At 35.8% G+C, this 27870-nt stretch overlaps 1 protein-coding gene across 2 annotated transcripts; it reads left to right on the top strand.

Moving 5' to 3' along the window:
• The first annotated feature begins 365 nt into the window (after window positions 1-365).
• Window positions 366-27870, top strand: LOC129222173 (sodium-coupled neutral amino acid transporter 7-like). 2 transcript variants are annotated; one of them, XM_054856634.1, is made up of 11 exons: window positions 366-550; window positions 7005-7251; window positions 14109-14276; window positions 14960-15081; window positions 17754-17952; window positions 20687-20822; window positions 22271-22363; window positions 22446-22503; window positions 23956-24218; window positions 25334-25533; window positions 27269-27870. In XM_054856634.1, the coding sequence occupies exons 2-11, from the start codon at window positions 7053-7055 to the stop codon at window positions 27448-27450; spliced, it is 1620 nt and encodes a 539-aa protein (XP_054712609.1). In that variant the 5' UTR covers window positions 366-550; window positions 7005-7052; the 3' UTR covers window positions 27451-27870. The 2 variants fall into 2 exon arrangements, with proteins under 2 accessions (XP_054712609.1, XP_054712608.1); XM_054856633.1 differs by having other exon boundaries at window positions 7001-7251.

Raw genomic sequence — 27870 nt, 5'->3', positions numbered from 1 at the left:
GTTTAATTCGGCAATTTAAGAATTTCCGTCCTACCAAAAATTTAAGTTCGTCGCGCCCCCGCACGTGTGTCCCGTGCACGCTAAATGTCCTACAGATTTTCAGAAGATAATCACGCCATGTATCTCTTCCAACCTTGTATAATCGTCTGGTCTTTACGTGACCCATCTGTCTGGAGCTCTTACGAAAAATCAAAAAGAAAAAAACATTCTGACCGGTAAGTGACGTCACTAAACATTCCCCACACGTTTCTCGAGGTCGAAGGGTAGCAAAGCGAAGGTTCCTTTTCGGAAGACTGGGGAAACGAGCGAGATTTGTTGACCAAATGTTCTGTCTTCTGGTTCGAACCGCTCTAAATTGGTTTCTATCAGTTCGGACAGATCTTGAAATACGGAAATGTTTTGTGATATGTACTCGGACAGTCTTCCTCTGACTTTTAATCGTTGTGTGCTTTGTGATCATGAGAGTTGCTGAAGAAAATCCCTCGAGGTTTTTGTTTATATCAGTCATCAGTGTTGTTTAAATGGAATTTTCGTGTAACTAAGCGTACAGGTAAGTTGTTTTGCTTGCAAAATATTTGAAATGGATCCCTTGTTTCTTGTATTTACTTCATATAGTTTCTAAAAATGAATCTTGTTAAATTGCTCTGTTAGAATTGATTTTTTTCTGTCAATTTTTGTAAAAATTGAAATTCTAATATCAATTTCTAAAGTACAGTTTTTGTGAGTAAAATAATTATACTTCAGTTGGATCAATGTTTTTCAACTTCGGCAAAGCCATATTTAGGCGGAGAGAAGGCTAAAAGTTCAAACACCTCGACGTTCAACACAATATTTTCTTTCGTTAAAAGCTAAAAAATGCTTGCAACATTTAACCGATGTATACTTCAAAAAATTTTCGGCAATGTTCAGTTTTATGCAGAAGAGCCTCGAACTAAAATTTTTTATAGGGGCAATTTTCAATTTGCTGAATAAAACTCTGAACTGAATAAAAGTTTTACTGAATAATAAAATGTAAGAATGCTTATGATTTTTTTATCCACTGTAATTTTGCGATGCTGTCTCCAAATTTGCCGAATAAGTAGTTTATGAGACATCACAGTGAGCTCCCGTGATCTTCCATCGGGGTGTGTTAGGGTTTATTATTCTGGAAGATTATTAATCCGCATCTCAATTTTAGAAATTTAAGTTATTTAAGCGTTTTTGCATCGCTTGTCATATGTGTATTTTAATCTTTGCCAAGGTTCAATTTTCATTAAAAGTCAAGGGATCTCCTCCTGCATTTCCTTTCAATTTGTCATTATTTTCAGATTAAATGAAATTTAGACTATTTACGCAACAAAATGAGTAGGGATCCTGCACTTCTTTCATCAGAAATTAAGCCCTGGTATACACATCGTATTTGAAACTACATTTAACTTAGTCTAATCTAAAGCAATTTGTATTTCATAAAAATTTTATTCAAAGCCAAATAGGCTAGATCAATTGTAAATCATTCAAATCTGCGCGAATTTAAAAGTTTTTTTTAAACTGAAACTTATGTTGCGAATTTCGTTCTGTTCCTTTTTTGTGGTTGTTGTTGTTGTAAATTCAGTATTTATTTCATCTAGACTAGTTACAGACAGACATACTTACATTCATCCAAATTTTCTGCTTATTAGCAGTAGACAGTTCTGCAGTCATAAACAGTCGCATATCCAAGGGGGCAGTTAAGAGATCCCCTGTGAAACTCATAAAATTTCTTTTCTTGATCGTAGGAAAGGGCAAAAACTAATTATATCTTCCTCCGAAATATTTTTCTGGCTATACCAAGGAATATAAAAACAATAAAAGTAGTTACTTGTATGATATTTCTCTTGACCTATAATATTCAAAAACAAATTGTGAATTTAGTTGTGGTTAATAATTTAGCACAACTAACGAAACTATTTTCAAATATTAAAGTAAATTAAACAAATTTATAAAGGCAAAATCAAGGAATTACAGATACAGTGGCTCCCAAAAGTTGTTCGTACATCTACGACTTTCAATGAAATAGGCCCCTACCTCCATTGGTTAGAATTTAATATTTCGGAATAGGTACTTAATTATAAGATCTATGATCAATTTTAAACAACACTACATAATTTTTTGCTTTAAATATTAAAACTTAATTTTTTAAAAATCAAAAACCAAAAAGTGCCGGAAATTTTATCTCACAAAAGTTTTCGTACACTTTAAAAAATGTCTATATATTATTGAATGATCTACTTTTTATTAAGTTATTATTTAGTAGAATATCCTGCAGTATCAACAACTTTAAAACGTCTGGGAATAGATTTAATTCTTTTTTCTTTTTTTGGCGTAATTTCTGAGTAAGTGTTCAACCATAGTTCTATTCTTCTTACTGCTTCTAGTTCTATTTTCGTTTCAAAGTCGTATTTTCGAAATCTAGCCTCCAGATATCTCTAAATATGTTACATTAAGTTCAAATCTGGAGATTCTCTAAACTTTAGGACAATTTTGGTTTTTTGAGGCACTAGACGCAAACATTGAAAACCGTGTGCGTCTTATCGTTATCTTGATAAAAAACAAAGTTGTTTCTAATAACCAAATTTTTGGCTAAGAGTTTAAAATTGATTTTAAAATAGTTAAATGAACAGCATGATTCCTTATTTTATCAAAAAATTCCGAACTACGAAGTCCTGATGCTGATATGCACCCTTACACAAGAACACCTTCACCGTCCTGATTAACTGGTATAACTAAGATCTTGAGATTAAATTCCTAATTTTTTATTCTATTTACAATTATGCAACAATTTAACCAAAAATGTTAAATTCATTTTTATCGATAAGTAAGACGCAATTCCAAAACGTTTTGAGCTATTTATTTTTTATTTAACGACGAAAAGCATTAGCTTTCTGCTTTTCGCACGGCCAAGAAAATTTCTGCGGGAAGAGGTCCCATTTTATCCAGTAAATCAGAGAACTTTGCGAACAATTTTAGGTTAAATTAAATGCAAAAATTTTCATTTAAGTCTGCAGAAACTTTTGCAGCACTCGAATGCGTTAATTTTCATAATTTTTTTAACTGAAAATCTCCGATCATGCTTTGTCAACTTTGCCGGTTGACCTTTTCTTACCTTGTATTCGGTCCGATTCTTTTCTTTAAAGCATTTTATCAAGCACTTCACTATAGAATAGAATAAATTAACTAATTTATAGACATTTTAAACTAATTTACCGCTACTGTGAGGAAAACATTCTAATTTCGAATGGTGTTTCAGGATTTTACGAATATCATTCATTTTAAAGTAATAAGCGCAACATTAAGGAATAAATAAACAAAAAATTAAAGCCAAATGACTTTTAAGGGTCAACACTACGCAAAAATAATAAAAAAACGACAAATGTTAATTTTAATCATGAATTTATTTGAAAATATTTGGGTGTACGATGACTTTTGTGGCGTATTATTTCTCTGTCTATTCGTTTTTTGACCCTTTTCAAAAAGAAAATCGGTCAATATTTTGGAAAAATTTCAGGGTTTTTTTTATTTAGAATGACATAATGTTGTGACAAAATATTGGACATTATATTCGAATTCATGTTTCACGTTATTTTGGTTTTACTAAAAAATTTCAAAGTGTACGAACAATTTTGGGAGCCACTTTACATGCTTCAGGGTTGCAAGTAACCCCTTTTTAACTAAAAAACTCCGGGAAACTTTTCATAAAATAAGATTTAAGAATAGTTGTAAGAACAACCGAAACTGAGTAATAAGATGTGAGTAAAATGCGGCGATGGAAATAAAAGTACATATGTGCAAATAAAACCCGTGAAAAAAGTTCAAATCTCAGCAAACAACAGTTTCTAGGTCATCGAAACAAGTCTCTTCATAAGTGCATAAAAGATCAAAATCAACGAAACACAGGCTGAGTGAACCAAATCTTTCTTTTGTTATATGCTCTGATGAAAAGACATGTTTTGATAACCTCAAAACAGCTGTTTGCTGAGCTTTTAGAAAGTTTTTAAAAAGCACAGGGCAGAAAAAGATGAACGTTGATATATATTTTCTAAAATTTTTTTCTTGTGGATTGTTCTAAAGGTTTCAGTGAAGTATTCCCCTCTCCCTTCTCCCCCCCCCCTCAAAAAAAAAACGTACCTGCAAAAATTCGCAAAGTAGGCAACACGTAGAAGCTTTTCCAAATCGACATTTTTTAAATTCCATTATCTCTGTGTATTGAGATCATTCAAAGAAATTCTTGTGATTAAAAAATGACATTTGGTTCCTAAATTGGACTATATCGTATACTTCATGGATGATCTTCAGTGTAGCCTGGCACGGATGGCCAACTTTGTCGAGGAAAGTGAAAAAGTACCATGTTCGTGTCTTCCTGGTTCCATGCACTGAGGCTCGGCTCAACCGCAGTATATGCGTGTAACCAGGGTCTAGCACAGGTGAGGGGGGGGGGGGGGGAGAAGAGACACCTCTGTTGGCTCGAGCACGAGCCTGAATAGGGGCACAATATTTTTAAAACTAGGCGTGGAATATAGGGGTAAACAATGTGGAGGTCGTCGGAAAAGTCATTTGTGACAGGCCCCAAAATTTCTGTGCACGCCCCTGCATATAACTTATGCATTGCTACTCATTAATCATTTAATTAGATTATTAGTTGCTCCATAGTTGCATGATTCACCCTCAGGGCTGACAAAAAATATCAATTTTTGTATCAAGAGATGCTAAAATGGGCGTTTTTCATGGTCATGTATCCCAGTGTGCTGAGTGTTAGTGCAGGGGCCGACTGGGTCCCCCCAAGAGGGCGTCAACTTTGACTCTCATAGAGTGCACAGGTTTAAACGCGCAAAAAAGAAAAAAAAATCGTACAGGTTCAAGGGCGCAAATAAATAAATAAATAACCCGAAGGCGCACAGGCTCAAAAGTGCAAATAAATGAAAATAATTAAAAATGATTTGAAAAAAAAGAAAGAAAGAAAACGATAGCCCACAGGTCTAAGGAAGAACAAAAAAAACAAAATAAAAATGAAGGCTCGCAGGTTTAAAAGCGCAAAAAATAAATTAATTAAAAAAATAAATAAACGAATGTCACACTAGGCTGCACTAAAGGTCTGCCATAAAATCTGCAGTATGGTTCGATGTCATGACGTATAGCAAGAAATATTTTGTCTGATGCTCAATGCGCAGATAGCAGAACATTGAAAAAATTCGGTTTGAGAAAAACATTTAAGTTGGAACCAATTTCCGGAGTTTATGTGAGCTACAAGAATTTTTTTTTCGAGAAAAAGTGTCTTCTAAAATCGTTAAACTGTAAAATTTTGAGCAAAAGCAAAAATGGTATATGTCTCACCTGCCCGACTCTTATAAATACTGCCTCTTAACTCTTTTTATCTCTTTTATTTGTATACTTTTACTCACGTTGTCTCATTTTACTTTAAAAAACTGAATAGGTGTCTTCGATTAACGGTGATGTCGTTAAACCTTGGTCACTAAGAAACTATTTGCAGAAAAAGTTATTTCTTTGTTTTATACTCTTGTTTTGGTATTTATATGTAACGGACTTGATCAGACAGTTGAGATGAAGAGTACACTTTTTGAAACATCAAATTTTTCGTGTGGAAAATTTTCCAATACTGGATGCTAACCATAATACTAATTCATTATTTTTCTGTTCTTCAATCAGCCATTATTATGTATACAAGGCGTCTCAAAAGGTTGTTGACAAATTAGACATGCTGGTGTGTCATATCATGATGAACAAGGTTTACATAGGAACATGTGTTCGCAAACGCAATGCTGGCGCACTACATGCACACAAAGTCAGACACTAACGGATGCACAACATGTCGCATATCTTTTACACAAAAACGGTTTTACACAACATTTTAGTTTTTAAGAAAAGCTTAAAGCAGTTACTAGAATGTGCGTCCCGCCAGCTATCATAATCACGTTTCAACGACAACGCAGCGATTGGTGAAATCTTGTTAGAATGGATTATTTTTCGACGGTCGGTACTTTGCCGTTGCGACGCATTTAAATACAAATACAAAAGTGACGACCAGCAGCAAGCTCTGGGCTCAGCTGGACTGGTCCTAGTCAGTTTACAACCCCCAGTGAAGATCAATGGCCCTCTTAAAACTATCTACTCCCTTGTGCATTACCACCTCTTCCGGTAAGCTATTCCAAGGTTCCACTACCCTGCTATAATAATAATTTTTCCTAATATCCATGTTAGCCTGAGATTTAAATAGCTTAAAACAATGACCCCTGGTCCTGTTTTCAGTGCTAAACTTCAGCCCCGTAACATCTTTCATTTTAATAAATTTTAACAACTGAATCATGTCCCCTCGATCTCTTCTTTGCTCAAGACTGTACATTTTTAGCCTTCTAAGCCTGGAATCATAGTCTAAATGAGAAAGTCCATTTATTAGCCTTGTAGCCCGCCTTTGAACCTTTTCCAATACATTAATATCTTTCTTAAGATAAGGAGACCAAAACTGAACAGCATACTCCAAATGAGGTCTTACCAAACTTCTATAGAAGGGCAGAAGAACTGGTTTACTTGCACTAAAGGCTGCAAATTTCAACAACAGCTATAAGCCTTCCTTGAAAATCTAAAATGTTGCGTAAAATCGTCTTTGTGTAATAAATATGCGACATGTTGTGCATCCATTAGTGTCTGACTTTGTGTGCATGTAGTGCGCCAGCATTGAGTTTGCGAATGTATGTTTCATTGTAAATCTTGTTCATCATGATATGACACACCAACATATTTAGTTTGTCAACAACCTTTTGAGACACCCAGTATTAGACCATAAGCTGTTTACCATATATAAAGAAATATCATCTTTGTTGATGAGTATAACATCTATAAAAAATAACTAATATATTTTCAGTAAAAAAAACCTTGCAGGCAGAATTCCCAACCAAAAATGAAGCCCCTCTTTATGAATGAAATGTTACTTGTACTTATTGCTTCTAATTAATTTTTCCGTTGTTCTCAGACAGCTAGTCAACTAACTTCACGAGAAAGAACTATCCGTAACTTAGCTGAGAATGGCGAAATTCCATGAAAGCAGCGAAGAGTTACCTAGCCACCTTCAATGGACATTGTCCAAAGATGTTTTCCAAAAAGTTCTTTCTGGAGCCTCATGGTTGTCTAAATCTACAGCTACCCTTCATAATTTTCGACACGGGGAGCAACAATCTTTGCTGAAAAACAAAAGAAACCTTTCTTGCAACGAATTATATCAAGGTAAGTTTTAAAAGATTCCATTTGTAATGGTTACTAATCATCAGATATTTCATGTAGTCAGGAGTGCCCAAAATTGAAACTATTGGGAGGGCAGAAATTCTTAATTTGCCGAATAAAACTCCAAATTTTGCAGAATGGAACCCCAAGTTTTAACGAAAGATGATAATTTTTTCGAATGGAGCTCCAAATTTCGCCGATTAATGATAATTTGGCCGAATAAAACTCCCACTTTTGCGAAATAATGATATTTTTGTTGGGTTGTCAGACAAACTTGACGAATGAAGGAATTTTTGGGAGGTCACTGTGATCTCCCATGGCCTCCCGTCGGGACTCCCCTGTACATAGTAAACGATTCTGTTCATGTAATTACTCAACTTTATGTTCAAACTTTATTGCCAGAGGGGCGATTGAAATTGAATCTGAAGTAAAATTTAAAATGAAAGAATAATTCAATAAGTTTTCTTTTATGTAAATGGATCGTCGAACTATCCTACTGGTATTTCATTTTTATACATAATGAGCGGTGATATTTACCTTTCACAATATCAAATTTTTAGCAAGATAGCGTACCATTTTAGTCATATCATGGCAATGATTTGCAACAGCTAGGATTCGGTGTTTTCGTTAATGTTTTCAGAACAAGTTTTTAATTTATCAAAAATCATGTTTTGGTTTTCTTTTAGCATTTTAAAATTGGAAAGAAATGTCCTGCGTTTGAAAATGAGAAAACATGTTAAAAAAGATTTCCAGACTGAAAATTTAAAAACTCATTCTAATCAGAAGATAAATGAAATACCATCGATAAAAATTTGAAGAAATTTATTGTTTGGGTGCAATTTTAAGTATTTTAAAATACAGGCAAACTTGTAAAGGAACCCTAATAATATGGCCATTAGTAAAAGCAGGTGTGCCAATCTCCCTAATAGCAAGGGCGAATAATAAATATCGCGAAGACCCTCCTCCCCCAAGAGCAAGACCCCAAAAAACGGAAAATACACCTCAAAACACCCCCCTGAAGATTTCAATGCCCCCCTCAGGTGGGCACCCCCGGGGAAAAAGAGAACGTAAAAGATGAAACTTATTCATCACTTTAAAAACATTTCATTCTGAAAAAGAGGAAAAGCTTCGAAGGAAAAGATTTTCTTATTATTCAGACAAAATAAACAGAAAATTTCAATGAAATCGGGTTAAAATCGAGCAATTATGAATTACAAATAAAATTTCCAAAGCGATCTGTCACCAAAAGTAGCATCAGCATTTCAGCGCGTTTTTTAAACTGCGATAACTTGAATGTGTGTTAAAATGTCGCTCTTAACACTGTTTATTTTTCGCCTACATATCAGCTTCAGATTTTACAACGAATTGAAAAAAATAATAAAAAAAAAGAGTCTTCCATCATCTCTTTCCTAAATGGCGCCCATTAAGGAAGACTATGAATGCGATCTGAATCTAGATTAAACTGTAACCTTTAACCATTGACCGGTCTTTTCTGGTTTCATAGCTCAAGGTTAAGAGACAGCTTTCACTTACCGCATAGTTTTGAATAATAACCACTTTACTCTAGATCTTTCCAGATATTTGATGTTTAATTTTTATTAATGGTGATACCGTTTCATCTTTGCTTCGATTCTGATTGTCTTCCTCGCCTTTCATGATTTTTCTTTTGCGTCAATTCGTTATATTTACATATATTCATGGACATTGCGCCTTTTCTTTTCTTGAAATAGATAATTATGCTCAATTAGTTCATAATTCGTTTTCACATTGAAATTAAGCTAAACATTATTTCATAAATGAATGGTTGAAAATCTATGACTGAAATAATTATGCAGTACTTAACCACAGGCGCGTCATTCAGGGGGGGGAGGGTCATGAGGATGCGACTGCCCCTCACTCGCCTTGAGGACTTGGCCTTTTTTTTTCGATATAATTTTCATTGAGCATACTCTCTTTGCCTCCTACCCCCCAGGAAAAAAAACGAAATGACACGCCGGCATTACCACATTTTTGAATTGTTATGAATAACAACATAGATTTCATATGACCATTAGCATAACTGTTCTCACACATCTTTTATGTGAGCCAGAAGAAAATTTGTGCGCTTCTTATAGATTAAGATTTCTTTAGAGGGGGATAAAACGTTTTCAAATCATATTGGATTGTGTGCAATTGAAAAAAAAAATACCTATTCATTTTTAAGTCCTATGTCTGTGTGGAAAATATTCTAACCGCCAAACATGCTTTTATGTATTGTCCGTTTTTCACAAGAAGGCACTTAACTCCTCCCTTGTCACGTGGTATCCGATGATTCTATTTTGCTGTTTTTGGCAGAAGGTATATTCTGATCACAGCATTTTGTTGTAAAAGCAGCGATTTTTAAAATGTAAGGATAAACAAATTGAGAACAGACAAGTGAAGCAAGTGAGGTAAAGGACACTAAGACTTTTTTGCACATTAAAATGCACGACTAAGTTCAGGCTGTCTGGTTGTGTCTTTTAGAAGCGTGTATATTGCGCACCGATCACCCCCGCGTAAAATGAAACTCTGCGTTCGAGGAGGCGTGGCGAAGTGCCTTCTCTTGAAAAACGAACAATAGTTCAATTTGTATTGAGACTAAGTTATAGAACATTTGAAGATCGTATATTTAAGAAGCAGAATGTTGAAAACATCTGCGAAAATAGAAGGTAGGGGATTGTGGGGTTAAAAGGAAATAATTTGGAAAAGTGAAATGGTAAAATATTTTGACAGTTTTCAGCGCCACCTATCTAGCAATAATTTAACTATGTTCTTCAACATATAGTTAATCCCAGTAAAAAAACGAGCTGATGTGTGAATCACATGACTTCCTTTTACTCCAATTTCATGTCATTTTCCCATTATTGGTAATTTTAATGTGATTTAATAGTTTACTCTGTAAATATTTCCTACAGTGGCCAAATTGAAACCAGATTTAAAACTTAAAAAAAATCGCCAAATTTGTCACCAAGTTAGCGACAAAACTTGGCGATCAAAAGACTGGCGATATATCGCCAAGTGTTCGCCAAATTATAACACCACTTGAGTTTACATCAAAATTATCAATGATTTCCCCCAAAAGGGGGCAAAAGACCCCCTTAAGAACATCTGAATGCAACCAAAAGGGGAGGTGCACAACTAGATCCCACTAGGAGTCTACGTACAAAATTTCAACTTTCTAGGACATACCGTTCTTGAGTTATGCGACATACATACGCACATACACACATCCGCACATACGTACATACGCACATACATACGTACGTACAGACGTCACGAAAAAATTCGTTGTAACTAACTCGGGAATCGTCAAAATGAATATTTCGGGTGTCTATACGTTCTTAGGCACTTATCCATGTGGTCGATTTGAAAAAAAAAAAAAACTCAACATTCATTCGGGGGTGAGCAAAATGGAAATTAAGGTTGATTTTTGAGTGAAAATTCTTTCGGGAAAATAATACTTAAGTAAAAAAAAAAAAAGTAAGAAAAAAGAAATCGTTTGTTTTTCCCCTGTTGCCAAAAAATAATTTTGAAAATGAATTACTGTACTTTCAAAAATAAATAAAAATAATGTGATTCAATGATTAACTCTCTAAATATTTCCATCGGTGGCCAAGTTAATACCAAGTTATTTAAAAAAAAAAAATCGTCGCCAAGTTGGCGAAAAAACTTGGCGACCAAAAGCTTGGCGATACGTCACGAAGTGTTTACCAAATTATAACACCACTTAAGTTTGCATTGATATTAACAATGATTTCCCCCCAAAAAGGTGCAAAAGACCCCCTTAGGAACATCCGAAAGCAACCAAAAGGGGAGGTGCACAACTAGACCCCACTACGAGTCTATGTACCAAATTTCAACTTTCTAGGACATACCATTTTTGAGTTATGCGAGATACATACGCACATACGCACATACGCACATACACACATACGCACATACATACAGACGTCACGAGAAAAGTCGTTGTAATTACCTCGGTGATGGTCAAAATGGATATTTCGCGTGTCTATACATTCTTAGGCACTTTTCCGCATGTGGTCGAATCGAAAAAAAAACTCAACATTCATTTGGGGGTGAGCAAAATGGAAATTAAGGGCGATTTTTGAGTGAAAATTTTTTCGCGAATACAATACTTCCTTTTATGTAAAAGGAAGTAATAAAAAGCTCTAAAAATCAAGGTATGTAATGATGAAAGTCATTTTTAAAATAGATTTTGTAACCCTTTTTGGCTTGTCAAAAAATAATTTTTGCTGTCCTCATACATACAAGTCAATTCACAGATCGAGTAACGCTCCTGACGTCATCAAGAAGGAAACTCGCGTCATAGCATGATCATTTAATAATTTTTGTTTGAAATGCAGAGAAATGCTTTATTTTGACAAGGCTTAACTGGTTCCGGTAACTTAACTGTTTTATTAGCAAGACTGTCATTTTATGCGAATAAAGAAGCGAAAAAGGGTCAACAATGAACGCTATCATCTGGAGTTTAGGGTTAATTCACTGGAATTTTGGTTAAAATTTACACTGTCCAAATTTCATCACCAAACAGGCGATGGCTTCGTTCCAATGTAGAAGCAATTTTCACCCGTCATACCTTGACGAGCGATTTTCTAGTTATGAAATAATAGTTTTTTTTAATTTACATTTTAACTATCAATTGAGATCTACTGATGTATGAAGTCGTAATATTATTTAGTTATTTTTAGACATGAGATTATTTCAAATGTTTATTCAATTTATCAAGTGTATGAGGAGCCAAGTGAAAAAGCTCATTTCGTTTGCTTATTCAATCTTTTATTAAATCACTTACATATTTATCCATCAATTCTTTCATTTACATTCCTTCATTTATTAATTCATTTATTTGTTCATTCACTCAGTTATTTTGTAATTCATTCGCTATCTTGTTTACTAGTTCATTTTTCTCCTACATTAAATAATTTTTTATTCGTTCATTATTTTATTATTTATGTAGAAATTTTTTCAATCATTTGATAAAAAATATTTTTAATAAACAAACAAAAAATGCTTCGTCAGAAAAATATTTTATCCCCCGCCCCCTCCCCCTTTCTTTTTTTCTTTTATTTATTTATTTTTATTTATTATTTTTTTTTTGAGCAATCACGATTGCTAATTGTTTTTACTTGACCGTCCTTGACGTTCTGGTTTCTTTTTCAACTTCACCGTTCTCTTTCGGCGCGGCTCCTCCGGTCCTGAACAATGTCCCCCGGAATCCGCTTCTCCTGGTCGGTGACGTCTATGTCCTACACACACACGCGCGTGCCTTTACACACATGCACGCCAACGTGCATTCACACAGGTCTACGCACACACACAAGCCAACACATACACACCTATGCACACGGAGTCGCCCAAGAGGAGGGGCAGGCTTGGGGGGACAGGAGACGTTTCTAGAAACAATATCTCCAATGGGTAGAGTCCTGTCGCAGCTCGGGATTGCAAAAAATATAATTTAAATTCAAAATTTCAGAATTGAAAATTTTTTTTCAAGACAAACTTTTGCGGAAAAAGAAACACCGTAAGTTTTAGTGTAAGACACTTTTTTTTTTTGAGCAATCACATTGCTTATTGTTTTCATTTGGCCTTTGAATGGCTTTCCTTTGATTTTATTTTCACCTGCCTTCCTCTGCAGCACCACCGTCGACCGGCCCCTCCCGATGCTGCTCCTATAGCGAAAACCGTCTACAGGTTGCGTCCATATCCTACACACATACCCACATACACATATGCACCCGCACATACCCACACAATCATGCCTGCACACAGACACAAACACACACACACACACACCTACGTACACACACGTGATTGCGAGAAACATAATTTGAATTCAAGATGTCAAAATTCAAATTATTATTTTTTTATTATTTTATAATTTATTTTTATTTTTTTTATGTACAGGCGGAAGTGGACGCACCTTTTAGTTTTCAGGGATACCAGCTTTTGTAGATGCGTGTTGGCCCTTAAATTAGACAGTCACATTAAATTGACGAAAAACGCGCATTAAATTTTTATTTTCCCCCCTCATTGAGATAGACTCGTTTTAACTGGACGTTTGTAAATTCCACATCATCCGTGGCCAGACTGTGTCTTAACTATTTCACTTTGGCCCACATTCCCCTTACATAAGTTAGAAGGAGTGAGTTTTAACAGAAGCAATCAAAAAAGTACAGGCGTCCCTCGTATAACACGGTACTTGAACAACACAGTTTCGATATTACTCGGTACCGAATTTGCGATTATTGTAACACGGTTTGGATATTACACGGTACGAAACTTGAATTTAATACTTCATGGTTTTGATATAACGCGAATGTTATATTTATAAAAGGTGAAATTTCATTTATTTTGTTTAATACATTCTGTTAATGGTTGATAACTCTAATAAGTTTTTATGAAACTTGGTTTCGATATAACACGGTACACATCCTTGATATACGTTATTTCTATGTCTCGTATAACACGGTTTCGATATAACATGATAATCTTAACCTGGTTTTTCTCCTGCACATACATAATTAGTATTAAAAATAAGTAAAATTGTTATTTTTAATAAAGTCTCGTATAACACGGTTTCGATACTACACGGAACGAATTAACCGTGTTATACAAAGGACGCATGTATTCGTTTTACTTTTAAGTAATCATGATTTGTTCACACTTTTAATGCATTTAATTCTCATTCTACTTATTGCATTCAGTTCTTTTTCTACGTATTGCATCGCTACATGAATGTAATTATTCCGTTCGCATTCTACGTATTGCATCACAACATGAATATTATTATTCCACTATAACGCCGTTATTCACATTTACAGGAAAATCAGTACAGTACAGGACGTACTTACACCCGCATGGAAAGAGACCTCTATGGCTATCAAGGACTCACCTACCTTCAAACCTGTCAGCAGACGAACCAGTCACCATATCAGATGTTTGCAGAACGGTCACACCTCTAATCCCACCCATTCCAGAACATGAAGAAGGTAAGGAATTTATTGCCCCCTTGAACCAAATCGCCCCCAGGTTGGGAACCACTGAACTAGACTGTTGTTTTCAGTAAATTACCGCCCAATAGCCAGGGCTAAAGCAGAAATACATGAAATACACCGCCAGCTCAGTCATTTTCAGCCGAGGACTGCAGTTTCGTGTTTATTAGCACTCATCAGCCCGGCATAGGAAAGTGACCGAGCTGGAGATGGAAAACCTCTTAAGGAAGCCAAGAGTGCCAAACAAACTGGTAGCTAACGTTGAATTAGCGCAGACCAGACGAGTGACCGAAGCAATGGTTCGGTTCAGCTCGAGGATTGAAGGCAAGGCATGGTATATTCAGTAAATTACCGGGCCCAATAGCCAGGGCTAAAGCAGAAATACATGAAATACACCGCCAGCTCAGTCATTTCCAGCCGAGGACTGCAGTTTCGTGCTTATTAGCAATCATCCATCTCCAGCTCAGTCACTTTCCTATGCCGGGCTGATGAGTGCTAATAAGCACGAAACTGCAGTACTCTGCTGGAAATGACTGAGCTGGCGGTGTATTTCATAGATTGTTGTTTATCAAACAGTAGTTTTCAAATTTTCATTTTTGTCCCTTATACTCCTCTGCTTTTAGGTGCTTAGTTTCATACTGTGTTCGAATTTTAATTTTCATGCCCTTATTGCATTTTAGGCGTCAGTTGGATAACGGCAGCTTTCCTTCTTCTCAATGCTGCGCTTGGCATTGGAATACTCAACTTTCCTGCAGGCTACGATCAAGCGGGCGGAATTCTATATGCTACATTCACGCAGCTAGTAAGTTGAAAATAATAATAATGGTTATTATCTTGGAGACTTCAATCTCATTTTATTCCAATAATATTTTTTCTGACTTACTTTTATTGGTACATGCAATACAACAGACAGCCCGGTTATCACATCCAGAAACTGCAGTTTCTTTCTTATTAGAACTCATCAGTCTGGAATAGCGAATAGCCGAACTGGGAGGCAGATCTCATCTCAATGAATCTGAGAGCTTGAAAAAAACTAGTAGATAAAGGAATTTAGCTTAGGGGCAGTAACTTACTGTTAATACGCAAGCTTTGTCTTCAATTCACGAGTTGAACCGCACCATGCTGCGGACAAGCGCTAGTGTGATAAATTTACTTTATCTAACAGTTTTTTGGCGTTTTTAGCTTCAATGAGATGCCATGTCTCCAGCTCGGTTATTCACTTTCCCAAACTGATGAGTTCTATCACAAACGAAACTATAGTCTCTGGATATGGTATCCGGACTGCCTGGTATATTGCATGTAGTTTCTTATTGGTGTTGCTCTGGTATTAATCATCACTGTTAAAAGAACAATAGTTATCAACAAAGCTTGAAGAAAAAAAAACATCCACTTTTTTATTACAAACTCGCAAATGCGTTTCAGTAAGATTAAAAGATTTCGCATTGTTATATGGTCATATTCTAATTGATTTTTCTCGTAGTGTTGCACTGAGTTTTGAAAAGTATGAAGCGTTTTGAATAGCCCCATTTGAAATTCGTTCAATTCGAAACATTGATTCCAAATGCTCTTGACCATCGTGACTTTGAATAATCATCTGGTGTAGCATTTTTTTTTTTTTTTTTTGAGCAATCACGATTGCTTATTGTTCTCATTTGACTGTTTTGAATTCCTATCATTTTATTTTCCCACCACCTCCCTCTGCCAGCACCACCGCCGCGTCGACCGGCCTCACGATGCTGCTCCTCTTGCGAAAACCGTCTCCAGGTTGCGTCCATATCCTACGCAACACGCATACACGCACACACACACACCTACACACTCATGCCTGCACACAGACACAAACACACGAACGCCTACACATACAGCACTGCATATACAACACGCACACACATGCATACATACATTCCACACACACATGTGCCTACACGAACACATACACACACATGTGCCTACACACACACATGTGCCTACACAAACACACACGCGCAATCATACACACACACTCGTGATTACGAAAAACATAATTTGAATTCAAGATGCCAAAAATTCAAAACATATTTTTTTTTTCATTTTAATGAGGTTGCGTTAGCATGCTTTTTTTGCAGACCTAGTGCAATCTACTTACATAGCATCCTGTCCTTCGTGGGCCACCATTAAGGCATGGATATCAATGACGCAGATAATTTTAACGCGCGGTTTCCTATTTGGATGCTTCACCTGCCAAATCGATTAACTCCATAAAACAAAAAGTCGAGAAAAGTGATGAAGAAGATAGTGTTATCTAAAGGAGTGAATTGGCCTTCGTGTTACATTTTCTGCCATCGCAGGATCATAAATGTACTGATCCAAAAGTTTAATAGAAATTCACATTTTAAGCATTGATTAAGCGCTATTAAAGCAGAAATGAGGATCTTTCCAAAAAGTGGAGTTAAGCGATTTGGCAACTGAGGCATCCATTTAACGAAGACAACTGTGCTCTCTTCGGGGCAAACTCAAAGTTCAAACTAAAATAAACCTCAAAACGTTTTGCAACTCAATGCCAGACGTGAGTACTCAAAGCCAAACGAGTATTCAAGGGATCTTTTACTTTGTGCATAATCCGACATGGCGGCTAACTCAGCCTCATTTTTCTGCATCTCAAAAATTCACTGACTAGCCGCTTGGACCACGAATCAGAACCCGGGCGGTATAAAGTTCGGAATAGTTCGTATATTCCCCCTTATGACCACCTTCAATGCTTACGTTCGACGAACACGACAGGTAGCGACCGGTTGTTTAATCACATGACAGTAATGACGTTAGCGGTTACTAACCGGTTTTTCACGAACCAATGCTTCATTGAACGCTTTCGGTTGATCATCAGTTACTTGCGCAGACATGACGCAGACGAATAGCACGCAGGTGATATATACATATAATTGGTCAAAAAGTCACATGGTTCCATCAACCAATCAACCAGTTAGTGTTGCGGTCGACCGGTAGATCAACCGGTGAGGCTCATAAAACGACATCCAGTTAACCGGTGATCTCAAGAACGCTGCGGTTAGTAACTGGTTACTCACCAGTCGACCGGTGAGGTTCGTCGAACGCAAGCAATGACGGGCTTGTTTGAGGAGTCTCTACAATTCAGTTCCTACCTACACAACTTTTGCAACGCAACTAGTATCCATTTTATCTCAACTTCAGGAAAAAATATTTCTTTCACATTTAGTAGACTTTTTAGCTGCTATTGTTAATTTGTATTATTATTTTTATTTAGATATAATTTTTCTTGCACTAAGAGGTTTTTTTTTTTTTCAAAATAATTCCAAAGTTAAACGACAGCCATTTTTCTTTTTGGTATTAAAAAGTTACCTGTTTTGATAAATGGAACTCAATACCTCCAATCGCAGCAGCTTTTTCAAAATTTGAAAACATGAAACGTTGTTACAGAATGGATAACATATTGCTATATTTATTTTTTTCTCTCTTTAGTTCATGGTCATAATCATCATTCTCACCATGCTCATATTGGCTTATTGTTCCGATGTCAACCTCGATGTTACATATCACGACGTACTCCTATCCATGTGCGGTCGCAATGCGCAAAAATTGGCCGCTCTCTCAATATGTTGCACGTGTTACGGAGTTTGTGTTGCCATCTTCATCATCATTGGTGATCAATTAGATCGAAGTGAGTATTGTTATGAGTTTGCTTTAAAAATAGAAAGTTCTTTTAGTATAAAAAAAAATCCTTTAAAAAAAAATTACAGAATGTAAGCTTTTAGAGGAAAAAATATATTTTACCAATACAGATATTGTAGCTCGTTCTTAGCTACGAAAGGCAATGCTGAAAATTTGAAAACTTTCAAAAACTAAGAAAGCAGCATCTTTACTAATAATAAAGCTGAAAGTCTCTCTGTCCGGAGGATGTAGGATGTCTGGATCTCTATGACGCTCATAGCGCCTAGACCGTTCGGCCGATTTTCATGAAATTTTTCACAAAGTTAGTTTGTAGCATGGGGGTGTGCACCTCGAAGCGATCTTTCGAAAATTCGATGTGGTTCTTTTTCTATTCCAATTTTAAGGACAAAAATATCATAAGATGGACAAGTAAATCACGAAATTATCATAACGTGGAACCGTAACATGGGCACAAGCCAATTGGCAAGATACGAAATTATCATAACGTGGAATCGTAACATGGGTACAAGCCAATTGGCGAGAAAATTCACCATACATTATTTGTAAATATACAGGCGAACCAAAAGACCTTTTTAATTTTTCTATTACGGGCAAAGCCGTGCGGGTACCACTAGTAAATAATGAAACTTTAAGCGATATGTTTCGGTTTGTAAAAGTTTAGGAGCTAAGGAGAGCCTAATGCTTTTATCGTTACAACGCATTTCAAGAAATACAGTATAGCGTTGGGGTTCTCAAACTTTTTGGATTCGCGGCACCCTTTGAAGAGTTAAGACTAGGGTGCCGTTACAATATTCTATCTCCATACATACATAAAATTTGATTTCGCGAGCATTTTGCGGCGCCTCTCACTTCTCCCTACAGCACCGCTTTGGGAATCCCTGGTATAGCGTAATAAGGACAAGCTGTTTTCCTTGCAATGACGCTCTATTGACAAAGAAACTTTTACGGATTTCATTTATTTTCATTAAGATTTTTTTTACAGTGGGCTTGGTAACGAAAATAGTCGTCCAGTTGATGACATATGGCGACATGAACTTAATATCCTAAAAATAAGAGAAGGTTCTCTAATTTTTAGGCTATACTTTCATTCATATACTTTATAGTCTGAAACATTGTCTAACATATTCCAGGCCCATTTGTTTGCACATGTGGCGCAAGACAGAGACTTATTTAGACGAGATTGATTTGCGAAGACTGTGATCATTTACCACAGGAGGCTCGAACGGGGGTAGTGAGGGAGAAAGGGCAACTAAAAACTTACTTCCTAGAGTAATGGGGCTTTATCTCCCACTTTTCAGGAGATAAAAATTAACTATAAAAAATATTGATTTATGATTTTTTACACCGTGGAGTGATTTATTTCAGGGGAATCGAAACTAAAAACTAAATAAATGGACTTTTCTCATGTTATAACATTTCACAAGAATATCACTTTGAATTGGAAAAGAGGAGTCAGTGGTGTTCCTCCATCTCAAAATTTTGAGGTCATATGTCGCATTTTTTTTTAGGTCATTTAATCAGCAATGTTAAAATCTAACAATGTATCCCAAGTTTACAAAAAAAAAAAAAAAAAAAAAAAAACGCTTTAAAGACTCCGCCCCCTAACCCTCCTTCACGCCTCTTTTGACCGTCCACTTTTTGGTTCACCAGCCGCTTATGTCTTTTACTGCTGGATTTTACTCCTGGTCGATGTTAGTGCTTTATTTGCCTTTGCATTGAATGTTCTAAATAGCCCAACGAAAATAACTGAAATTTAATTAAAGGATATTATGAACTATTTTTGCAATATTGCACTATTTTTAAGCATTCAAGTTTGATTTTTGGGCAATCACATTGCTTATTGTTCTTATTTGACTGTTTTGATGTCCTATGATTTTATTTTCCCCCCGCCTCCCTCTGCAGCAGCACCGTCAACCGGCCGCCTCACGATGCTGCTGCTCTAGCGAAAACCGTCTCCAGGTTGCGTCAATATCCTACACACACACACACTAATGCATGCACACAGACACAAGTACACGCATAAATACACACACCTACACACACACACTTATGCGTGCACACAGACACAAACACACGCATAAATACACACACAAACTTATACGTGTACACAAACGCACACGCATACATACACATACCTATACACACACACATATCCACACACGCATGCCTGGACACAAACACACACGCCTACATACACACACACACACTCGTGATTCCAAAAAATATAATTTGTAGTCAAGAAGCCAAAATTCAAATTAGTTTGACTGTTTCATTTAATTGCTGTCATTCATACCTCACATTCATTTTACTGCTGAAATATTGGGTATTGTTTCTTACACTAAAGAGGTTTTAAAAGATATCTAAACACAGGCCATGTTTTTTTTTTTTTTTTTTTTTTTTTTTTCCTGCCGTAAATGGGAGGATTCAAAAATATCTGGTATCGAAATGACTATAGAATCAGGAAAATGATAATAACTAAATTCAAACTATAGCGAGAAGTAATTAAGTTGTAAAACAATCGAGAGAGATATTTATCTATACACCGTTAAAAGAGAAAAGGTGTATGTGTGCAAGTATAACTATTTGCTGCCAAGTGAAAATTGAATGCTTTTGCATCGTGGAGGAGGGAAGGGACAGAATTTGAATGTTTTTATTTTATTCACTTACTTTTATTTATTTATTTTGCATAAAACTAATGTTGATTAATTACCTCTTTAATTTAGTGTTCCTAGCAATTTTTGGCTCAACTTTTTGTCATCAGTGGTACTTAGAGCGTCATTTTACAATAACTGTGGCGTCTATTTTGCTTGTGTTGCCCATCTGCTACTTCAAAAGAGTGGACTTTTTACGATATGTCGGGTATGTAATCATAGAGCAGAATATTTTTCAGTTATTTCCATCATAACTTCAGCAAGCTGTTTAAGACATGTTTTGCAACTTCAATACGGCTAATTTCTTCGGATTTCAAACAAAATTAAAATTTAGTGATAAATGACGTTTATTATCTCAAATAACCCAAGGAAATAAATTTAAGAACAAGTGACAAGTAATTGTGTAACATTTCTGCAAGTTTGTCGTAGCTACCAATAGTGCTCTCTATAAACTTGATATTTAACTTCATAATTGTTATCACTGATAATATAGCTGGTTTTTTCAAATGAGCAGTAGGCTTAGTCCGTAAAAAATTGCAGCTTTTATGAAAGTTTAAACTTGTGAAAGTTTTGAAAATATATATATTTTATAAAACTATATTTTAAATATAATTGATTTAGCTATACTTCCCAACATTTTATGCACACAATAAAACTGGATAAAAACCGTAGTGAAGATGTATAACAAAATGTAAAAACCAGGAGGGTTTCGTGGTGTAATTTTGTAAAAGTAGGAAAAGTCTTGCGAGTTATTGAAATTTCAATTTTTCGGTTACATCTAGCTTTCTTTAAAAGTTTAACGGTTAATTTAACTATTAAAGTTAGGCTTATTAATGGTGAAACGTCAAAAAGTAAGGTTTTTTGAAATAAATTCGATGAAATTGCGAGTGATCCATTCAATCCATTGTCTCATTCATTACCACTCAAACCTGTTTATTAAGTACCGGGTGATACAAAAGTCAGGACTAACTTAAAAATAAGTAATTTGAAAACGATTAAAGATAAAAAGATGCGTATTGCACTAACTGGATGGAAAAGCAGCCGGGTTTTATCTGGCAACGAACAAAAAATAGTTCTGTTGGCGACCAAAAGATGGCGCAGTCGGATGTCTGATCAAGGATCATGCGAAGCTATAAGCTATAAAAAAAGGAGCAACGGCTGCAGGTAATGGTAGTCGAAGCTAATAGGCATCGAAACGCTGTCCATGGTTGAGAAAACGCGTTTAGTTAAACTGTATTATAAGAAATATGGAGGAATAAAAAGCTATAACACCATCTGTTGGAAGAAAACCGAACTATTTTTGTTCCGTTGCAACACAAAACCCGACTTCTTCTCGATTTGTTCAGTGCAAACCACATCTTTTTATCTCCATTCGAATTAGCATTCATTTTTAAAGTTGGCCCTGACTTTTGAATCACCCTGTATTTCAGCAAATCCAGTCACACATGGTGATTACTCAAGGGCTCCAAGAAACTTATTGTCTTGTAATTCAAATTTGTCACTTTTAATATCTTATCTCAGTATCTTATTTTGACCATTTTTGTAATTTGAAGTACATATTTGTAGTCGGAAAATTCATATGCGATGAAAGATGCGAATTATGAAAGCAGTTGTAGTTAAGCAGTTTCATGTGAATGTGCACATTTCTCTTTTCAGTTCATTGGGCATTTTTGCTATGCTCTACCCTGTGTTCCTAACAGTGTACGGATATTTTAAACTAGATGTTAAAAATGTGCACATCAAAACAGAGTAAGTAATTAAACTTCACTTTTCTTCCGTACCGAGCCTTGTAATCATGATATTTATTTACATATAATCTTTTTTTTTACAGACCAGACAGCATAGCTCAACTCTTCGTTGTTGTACCGGTACTCTGCTTTGCATACCAAGTTAGTATTGAACTTCTCTTCAAAAACATAATTCAAATTAAGAATAAAACAAGTTTCTGGAATCTTGAATGTTGTTAAGTTAGTATATGGAAATATAATCTGGATGTATTCTTACTTTTTTATAAATGTCGCATTTTGAAATTTTTCAGTACTTAAGAACTATTAAAAACGACCCATTTCCAGTTTATTGACGGAGCATTTTTGCTCGACTCGATTTCTTGACAAGCCATCGTGCCCTCTATTTCTCGACGTTCATAAATATTTTGATCTTTCAATAAATCCAGACTGATTAAAATATCTTCATATTAAAATAAGAAATAACAACGTTTAATTATACAAAGTCGCAAATTACTGCATACACGTGTTTTGCGGTTACAAGGAACAGACATCCGACTTTTGTCGGATATCTAGCGCATAGTCTCCATAACAGTGTAATATATCTTTGCAGGATAATTCGCCAAATTCCTTTTGCATTCTTCAAAACTATTTCATAAAATAAATAAGAAACTTTTATTTCTATGTTGACAGGTTCCATAGTGTTTAATTATTATTTTTTTTAAATTAATTTATTTATTGAATTTTCGATTACTTTTTTAACGATTTTTAACCTTTCCAATTTTTTTTCAAATGATTTTAAGATTTTTATATCGCTGAATGTTTGCATTAGTTTACTTTTAAATTTATGTACTTTGATTCATGAGCACTAAAGCCTCAAACTCGACAACTCGGGCGATTTCAGAAAACTTTGCCATTCTTGCAAGACGGAAAACTCTGTACCTCAGAACCAGAAACGCGTAAGTCCAAAAATTGCGATTTTTTGTTTATTGGTGCTTCGTATGTAGAAGCCTATTCCGCATCGAGCCATGTGAATGCAATTCCTTAAAAAAAAATTCTTTTTTACCACTGTTTTTACCAGGGTTAAAAGAGCGTGAGTCCCATCCTTTGCATACGCCAGAAAAAAAAGTTTTTCCTCTCTACTGTAAAATTATCGTGATGTGACTTACGTTCCTCAGTCTCTGAGGTACAGAACTCTCGCGCGAAAATCCGTATAAGGGCCTGTTCACATATCGGCCGTCCGTTCCGTCCATCACGTTTTTTTCCTTTCGAAACAGGTTTTCTTTGCTGGTTGCCATGACAGCAAGTCATCTTGGACGGGACCGGTTTCGAACAGAAGAACTTTGATACCTGACGGCTGTCAAAAGTAGAACGGCCGTATGTGAATGCTACTCTGGTTTCGTCGGCAGTCCGTCACGTCAAAAAACGGGATGGACGGGACGGACGGTCGATAAGTGAACAGCCCTTAAGTCGGAATTTTCAAACTCGGCCACTTTTAGGTCCACATTTTCTGGATTTTTGTGGTTCTACTGTATTTGTCTAATTGCTGTTTGAGACCTAGAATAGATTGCATGTTTTAAAGCACTATCAGTTATTAACACTTATGTTCTCTTTCAGTGTCAAGAAGTTGTTGTTCCCGTCTACGCTTGCATGAAAAATAGGACTCTGCGTAGTTTCTCTAAATCATGCTGCTTGGCAATGAGCGTTCTTGTGATTATTTATTCAATCATCGGGTGCTTCGGATACTTGACGTTTGGATCCTTGGTTTCCCCAAACGTGATGAAAATGTATAACGCCGATGATCCTGTTGTGATGATCGGCATTGGAGCTCTCATCCTGAAAATGGTTGTCACCTATCCCGTGCTGGCTTTATGCGGAAGGTAAATTGCTGACCCAATTTTTTCTTGCAAAAAATAACGTAATCAGTTGCAAATTCAGAAATGTAGTTAGGGGGAAGCGGAGGTCATAAATTTTTTTTTATCGTCGTAACGCCTCCAAGTTACGCAATAGTGAACAAGGCTCTTTTCTTAATCAGTCATAAATTCCCGTATATGAATATACATTCATGGCCCCACTTAATGGGCTATGATACATTAAAAAATATGTACTAAGAAACATTAACATAAACAGTATTTTTAACCTGGACAATTCAAAGAAATGAACTTGAATTAGGCTTCACAACTCAGTTAAATAGGCGTCATACGCAGCACTTTGATACTGGTAGAAGATAAATTATTAACAATATAAAATTTTCTGAGTTGATTTGATGAGGCCCCAGGGTGTTTTGGGGGATTTTGGTTTAAATTTTCGTTCCTACTTGTTCAAATTTTATATTGCTAATAATTCAGAAAATATGTATCTACACTTTTAAAAGTTAACCGTATCTATTGTCCAGCTAAAAGTCGCTTCTGATTGGCCATTGGGTATCACATGACTTTAATTGTCACGGAACAGTGATGACCAAAAGTTGCTAAATAGGAGATTTCTCGCCAAATTTAGAGCTAAAAATAAGCCAGAAAGCAATGATGCCACACTAAAAAAAGAGGAGAGTAAAAACAACATCACATCCCGTTAAACCCAAAGCAAAAGAATTTTGGGTAGAAGAGAAAGAGTTGAATATTCACGATGCTTAGTTGCTAGTATGGTGTTAGTTGCTAAGGGTGTTATGCTTAGTTGCTAGTTATGTGCTTTATCTACGCTTTATCTCGGTGAAACGTTATCCCTTACACCGAAAGTATTCAATATTTTTCCTGGCAGGTCTGCAGGACCGAGCATTAATCAGACACTGCCAAATTTACCCCAGTTGACGGTACGTAATGTACTTTTTTTTAACTTGCCCTTTTACAGACAACTTTCCTTTTCCGCAAAGAGTAGAGGCTGTTGGTAAAACATTGCAGCAACAGTTGTCAGCCAAAATTGTTATTTCGGACTGTCATTGCGAATAATTCTTACCAAAAAATTACTCCTTTCAATATTTTGGAACTATCTTTTTCAGGGGTGCTGTTGATGGACTCTACGCTGAATTCTTTCGATTGTCGGCTGGAGAGTTCATTCACGGTGAGAAAAAACGGCGGATCATCATTGCAAGCACTTGGTTTGGAAGCTCACTCTTGGTGGCGCTCTATACCAGCAGTATCGGGACTGTAATCCACGCCCTTGGTGCTGTATCATCAGCTAACATATTTATTTATCCAGGTGCATATACATCTTTCCCAATCGTATGAAAGTCATAAAGCTTGTCATGACCAGTGGTTATTGAATCAATACAATGGTAAAACCTTGATCTAACTATTGATGCGAGATAATGGCTTTGCTCACAGAGGTGCTCATTAAAATAATTGCTCCTTAAAAAAGAAATGGACTTTAGGCATAGTGTTTTAACCACATATGTAGTGTAAGTAGATACACAACTGGGTAGCAGAAAGCATTATCCACGATATAACGCGCGAGCCTTGAATTAAACGAGCAAAAGCATTGCCTAAGAAGAAGTAATGCTGTTTGTTTCCTAATCGGCTAAAGTTGTTTGCGCGCATGCTCTTTTAGGACTTTTGCGGGTCTAATAGTTCGTCTGATTCCCCACGGAACAGGTTTCAAGTTGTGTATCTAGTTAATAATCCATCTTGGTTTTATATATATAACAGTTTAAAAGGAGATATGAGGCAGTGAGAAGGGGCAATTGCCGAAATTAAAAGTTTGCAGATAATGAGTGTAAATGGTAGGATAACCTATCTTCTGTTTCGGGACTACAGATAGTGCAAGTCGTCTTGGTAGGTACTGCTATGCAGCATAATTTAGAAAAAAAAAAATGAAAACCCTCCTAAGACTGAACTTTAAACGCGTTTTATTCAACTTTAAAATGTCTATTTACAAAAAACCCCTTTCTTCTTACGACCTCATATTAGATTAGAACCTGTTATTTTCTTTTGGAAATGAATCGGTGTTCAGCTTATTGCTTTCACACGCACAGATCAAATGCAAAGTTTTGACAGTAGTGAAAATTGGCAGTGAAATTGCTAATTTCTTATGACACCCATTTTAGAAATGTTTAACATATTTAACATTAACTACTGTAAGAACTGGCTCATCTACCATTAACTACTGTGATAGGCGGCTCGTACGGAGGGGGGAGGCAAAGGGGGCAGTTGCCCCTTACTTTCAAAAGAAAAGGAGCTTTGCTCCTCTACTTTTCTACGTTCAAAATAAACAATCGATTGAAAAAGGATAAAATTCATCGATTCACTTGATTAAAACATGAAGAATTGACTCAACAAGTGTATGTTTCATATTTTTCTCATGTTAATATTTAATTTTTAAAAAAAAAGTAAAATGGAACTTTGAATTAGAGAAAAGGAAACTTAAGTGGCCATCTGTCCCGAATTTTGACGTCATTTCCCGAATTTGTTTAGAGGTCATTTAATTAATAACATTAAACTTTAATCGCCCAACTTGAAAAAAAAGTCAGCTGTAAGGGTGCTGACCCCCTAACCTGCCCGTCCGCACTCCCTTAGACCCCCTCCCCTTTTCTTTTCGGTGATCCGGCCACCTACGACTACTGTTAATAGTAGAGCCTCCAAAACTACTGTTAGCTCGTGTTACTTCAAATCAATCTACTAATATTAATAATTATGTTTCTTGTTTTTAATAGATCTACTAATTGGCTTTTCATCATTTATAGACGTACTGTTGGTCATTATTTTTTTAACTACCACTAAATCCGTTAATACTTTAATAGCTATTTTTACTGTCATATTTCACTTGGCCAAGAAGCAAATGGGGTTGTTCATTAATTCCGTTCTAGTTAACTTCTGTTATACCCATTCAAGGTTTCTTTGTATCATAAAATGATATAGATAACAGAAAAAAGTAATTTTAATAACATTGAACTAATGCTTTACAAATTATCTAATTTCAGTTTTTATTCTTTTTGCAGGTTTATGCCTTCTGAAAGTTGTGCTTCAAGTAGATCCAGACTTCAGACGATGGAGAAGTGTATTCCTCGTTATTGGCGCTATAGTGTTGTGTTCACTTGGCGCCTTTTTTGCCGGAATAATACTTGTAGACACTTTTTTCACCGGAAAAGCTAGCTACGACAACGAGCTATTATGTTCCTAAATTATTTGAATGTTCATCTTGTGTCTAATTGCAGCCTCCAATGTATTGTAGGATTGTAATTGTGTTGTTGTATTTACAATCCAACTCTACTTGCAAAAAAAGAGTATTTGCATATCAGGGATAGATATATTGAAACGAGAGTATGAGTTTTCCTCTTTAGGATAGTTTATTATGAAGTTTAGTACATGAGAAAACTTTGTTATAATGGAATTTTTATGGATATAAAAAATCCATCTGAAGACAGTAATTGATCTGAATCCGGTGAAACTCAGATCAGCAGAATATGCAAACTTTCCATCGTGAAGAAGCGAATCGGATGTAATAACAGATATAAGTTAGTAACTGAATTTTATTATATTTTTTTGCAGATTGAAACGAAAACTTCATTAAACTCTTCTATCCACCCCCCCCCCCATAATA

Source organism: Uloborus diversus, chromosome 5 (assembly GCF_026930045.1).
Source record: "Uloborus diversus isolate 005 chromosome 5, Udiv.v.3.1, whole genome shotgun sequence".
Taxonomy (NCBI): domain Eukaryota; kingdom Metazoa; phylum Arthropoda; class Arachnida; order Araneae; family Uloboridae; genus Uloborus; species Uloborus diversus.
Note: the sequence above shows the minus strand (reverse complement) of the source record. Positions and strands in the feature narration are given on the sequence as shown.

Coding starts and splice junctions, on each gene's coding strand:
- LOC129222173 (XM_054856634.1), top strand. CDS start 7,053: ATGGCGAAATTCCATGAAAGCAGCGAAGAGTTACCTAGCCACCTTCAA. Junction 7,252..14,108: donor TTGCAACGAATTATATCAAG/GTAAGTTTTAAA, acceptor TCACATTTACAG/GAAAATCAGTACAGTACAGG. Junction 17,953..20,686: donor TGGTGATCAATTAGATCGAA/GTGAGTATTGTT, acceptor TCTTTAATTTAG/TGTTCCTAGCAATTTTTGGC.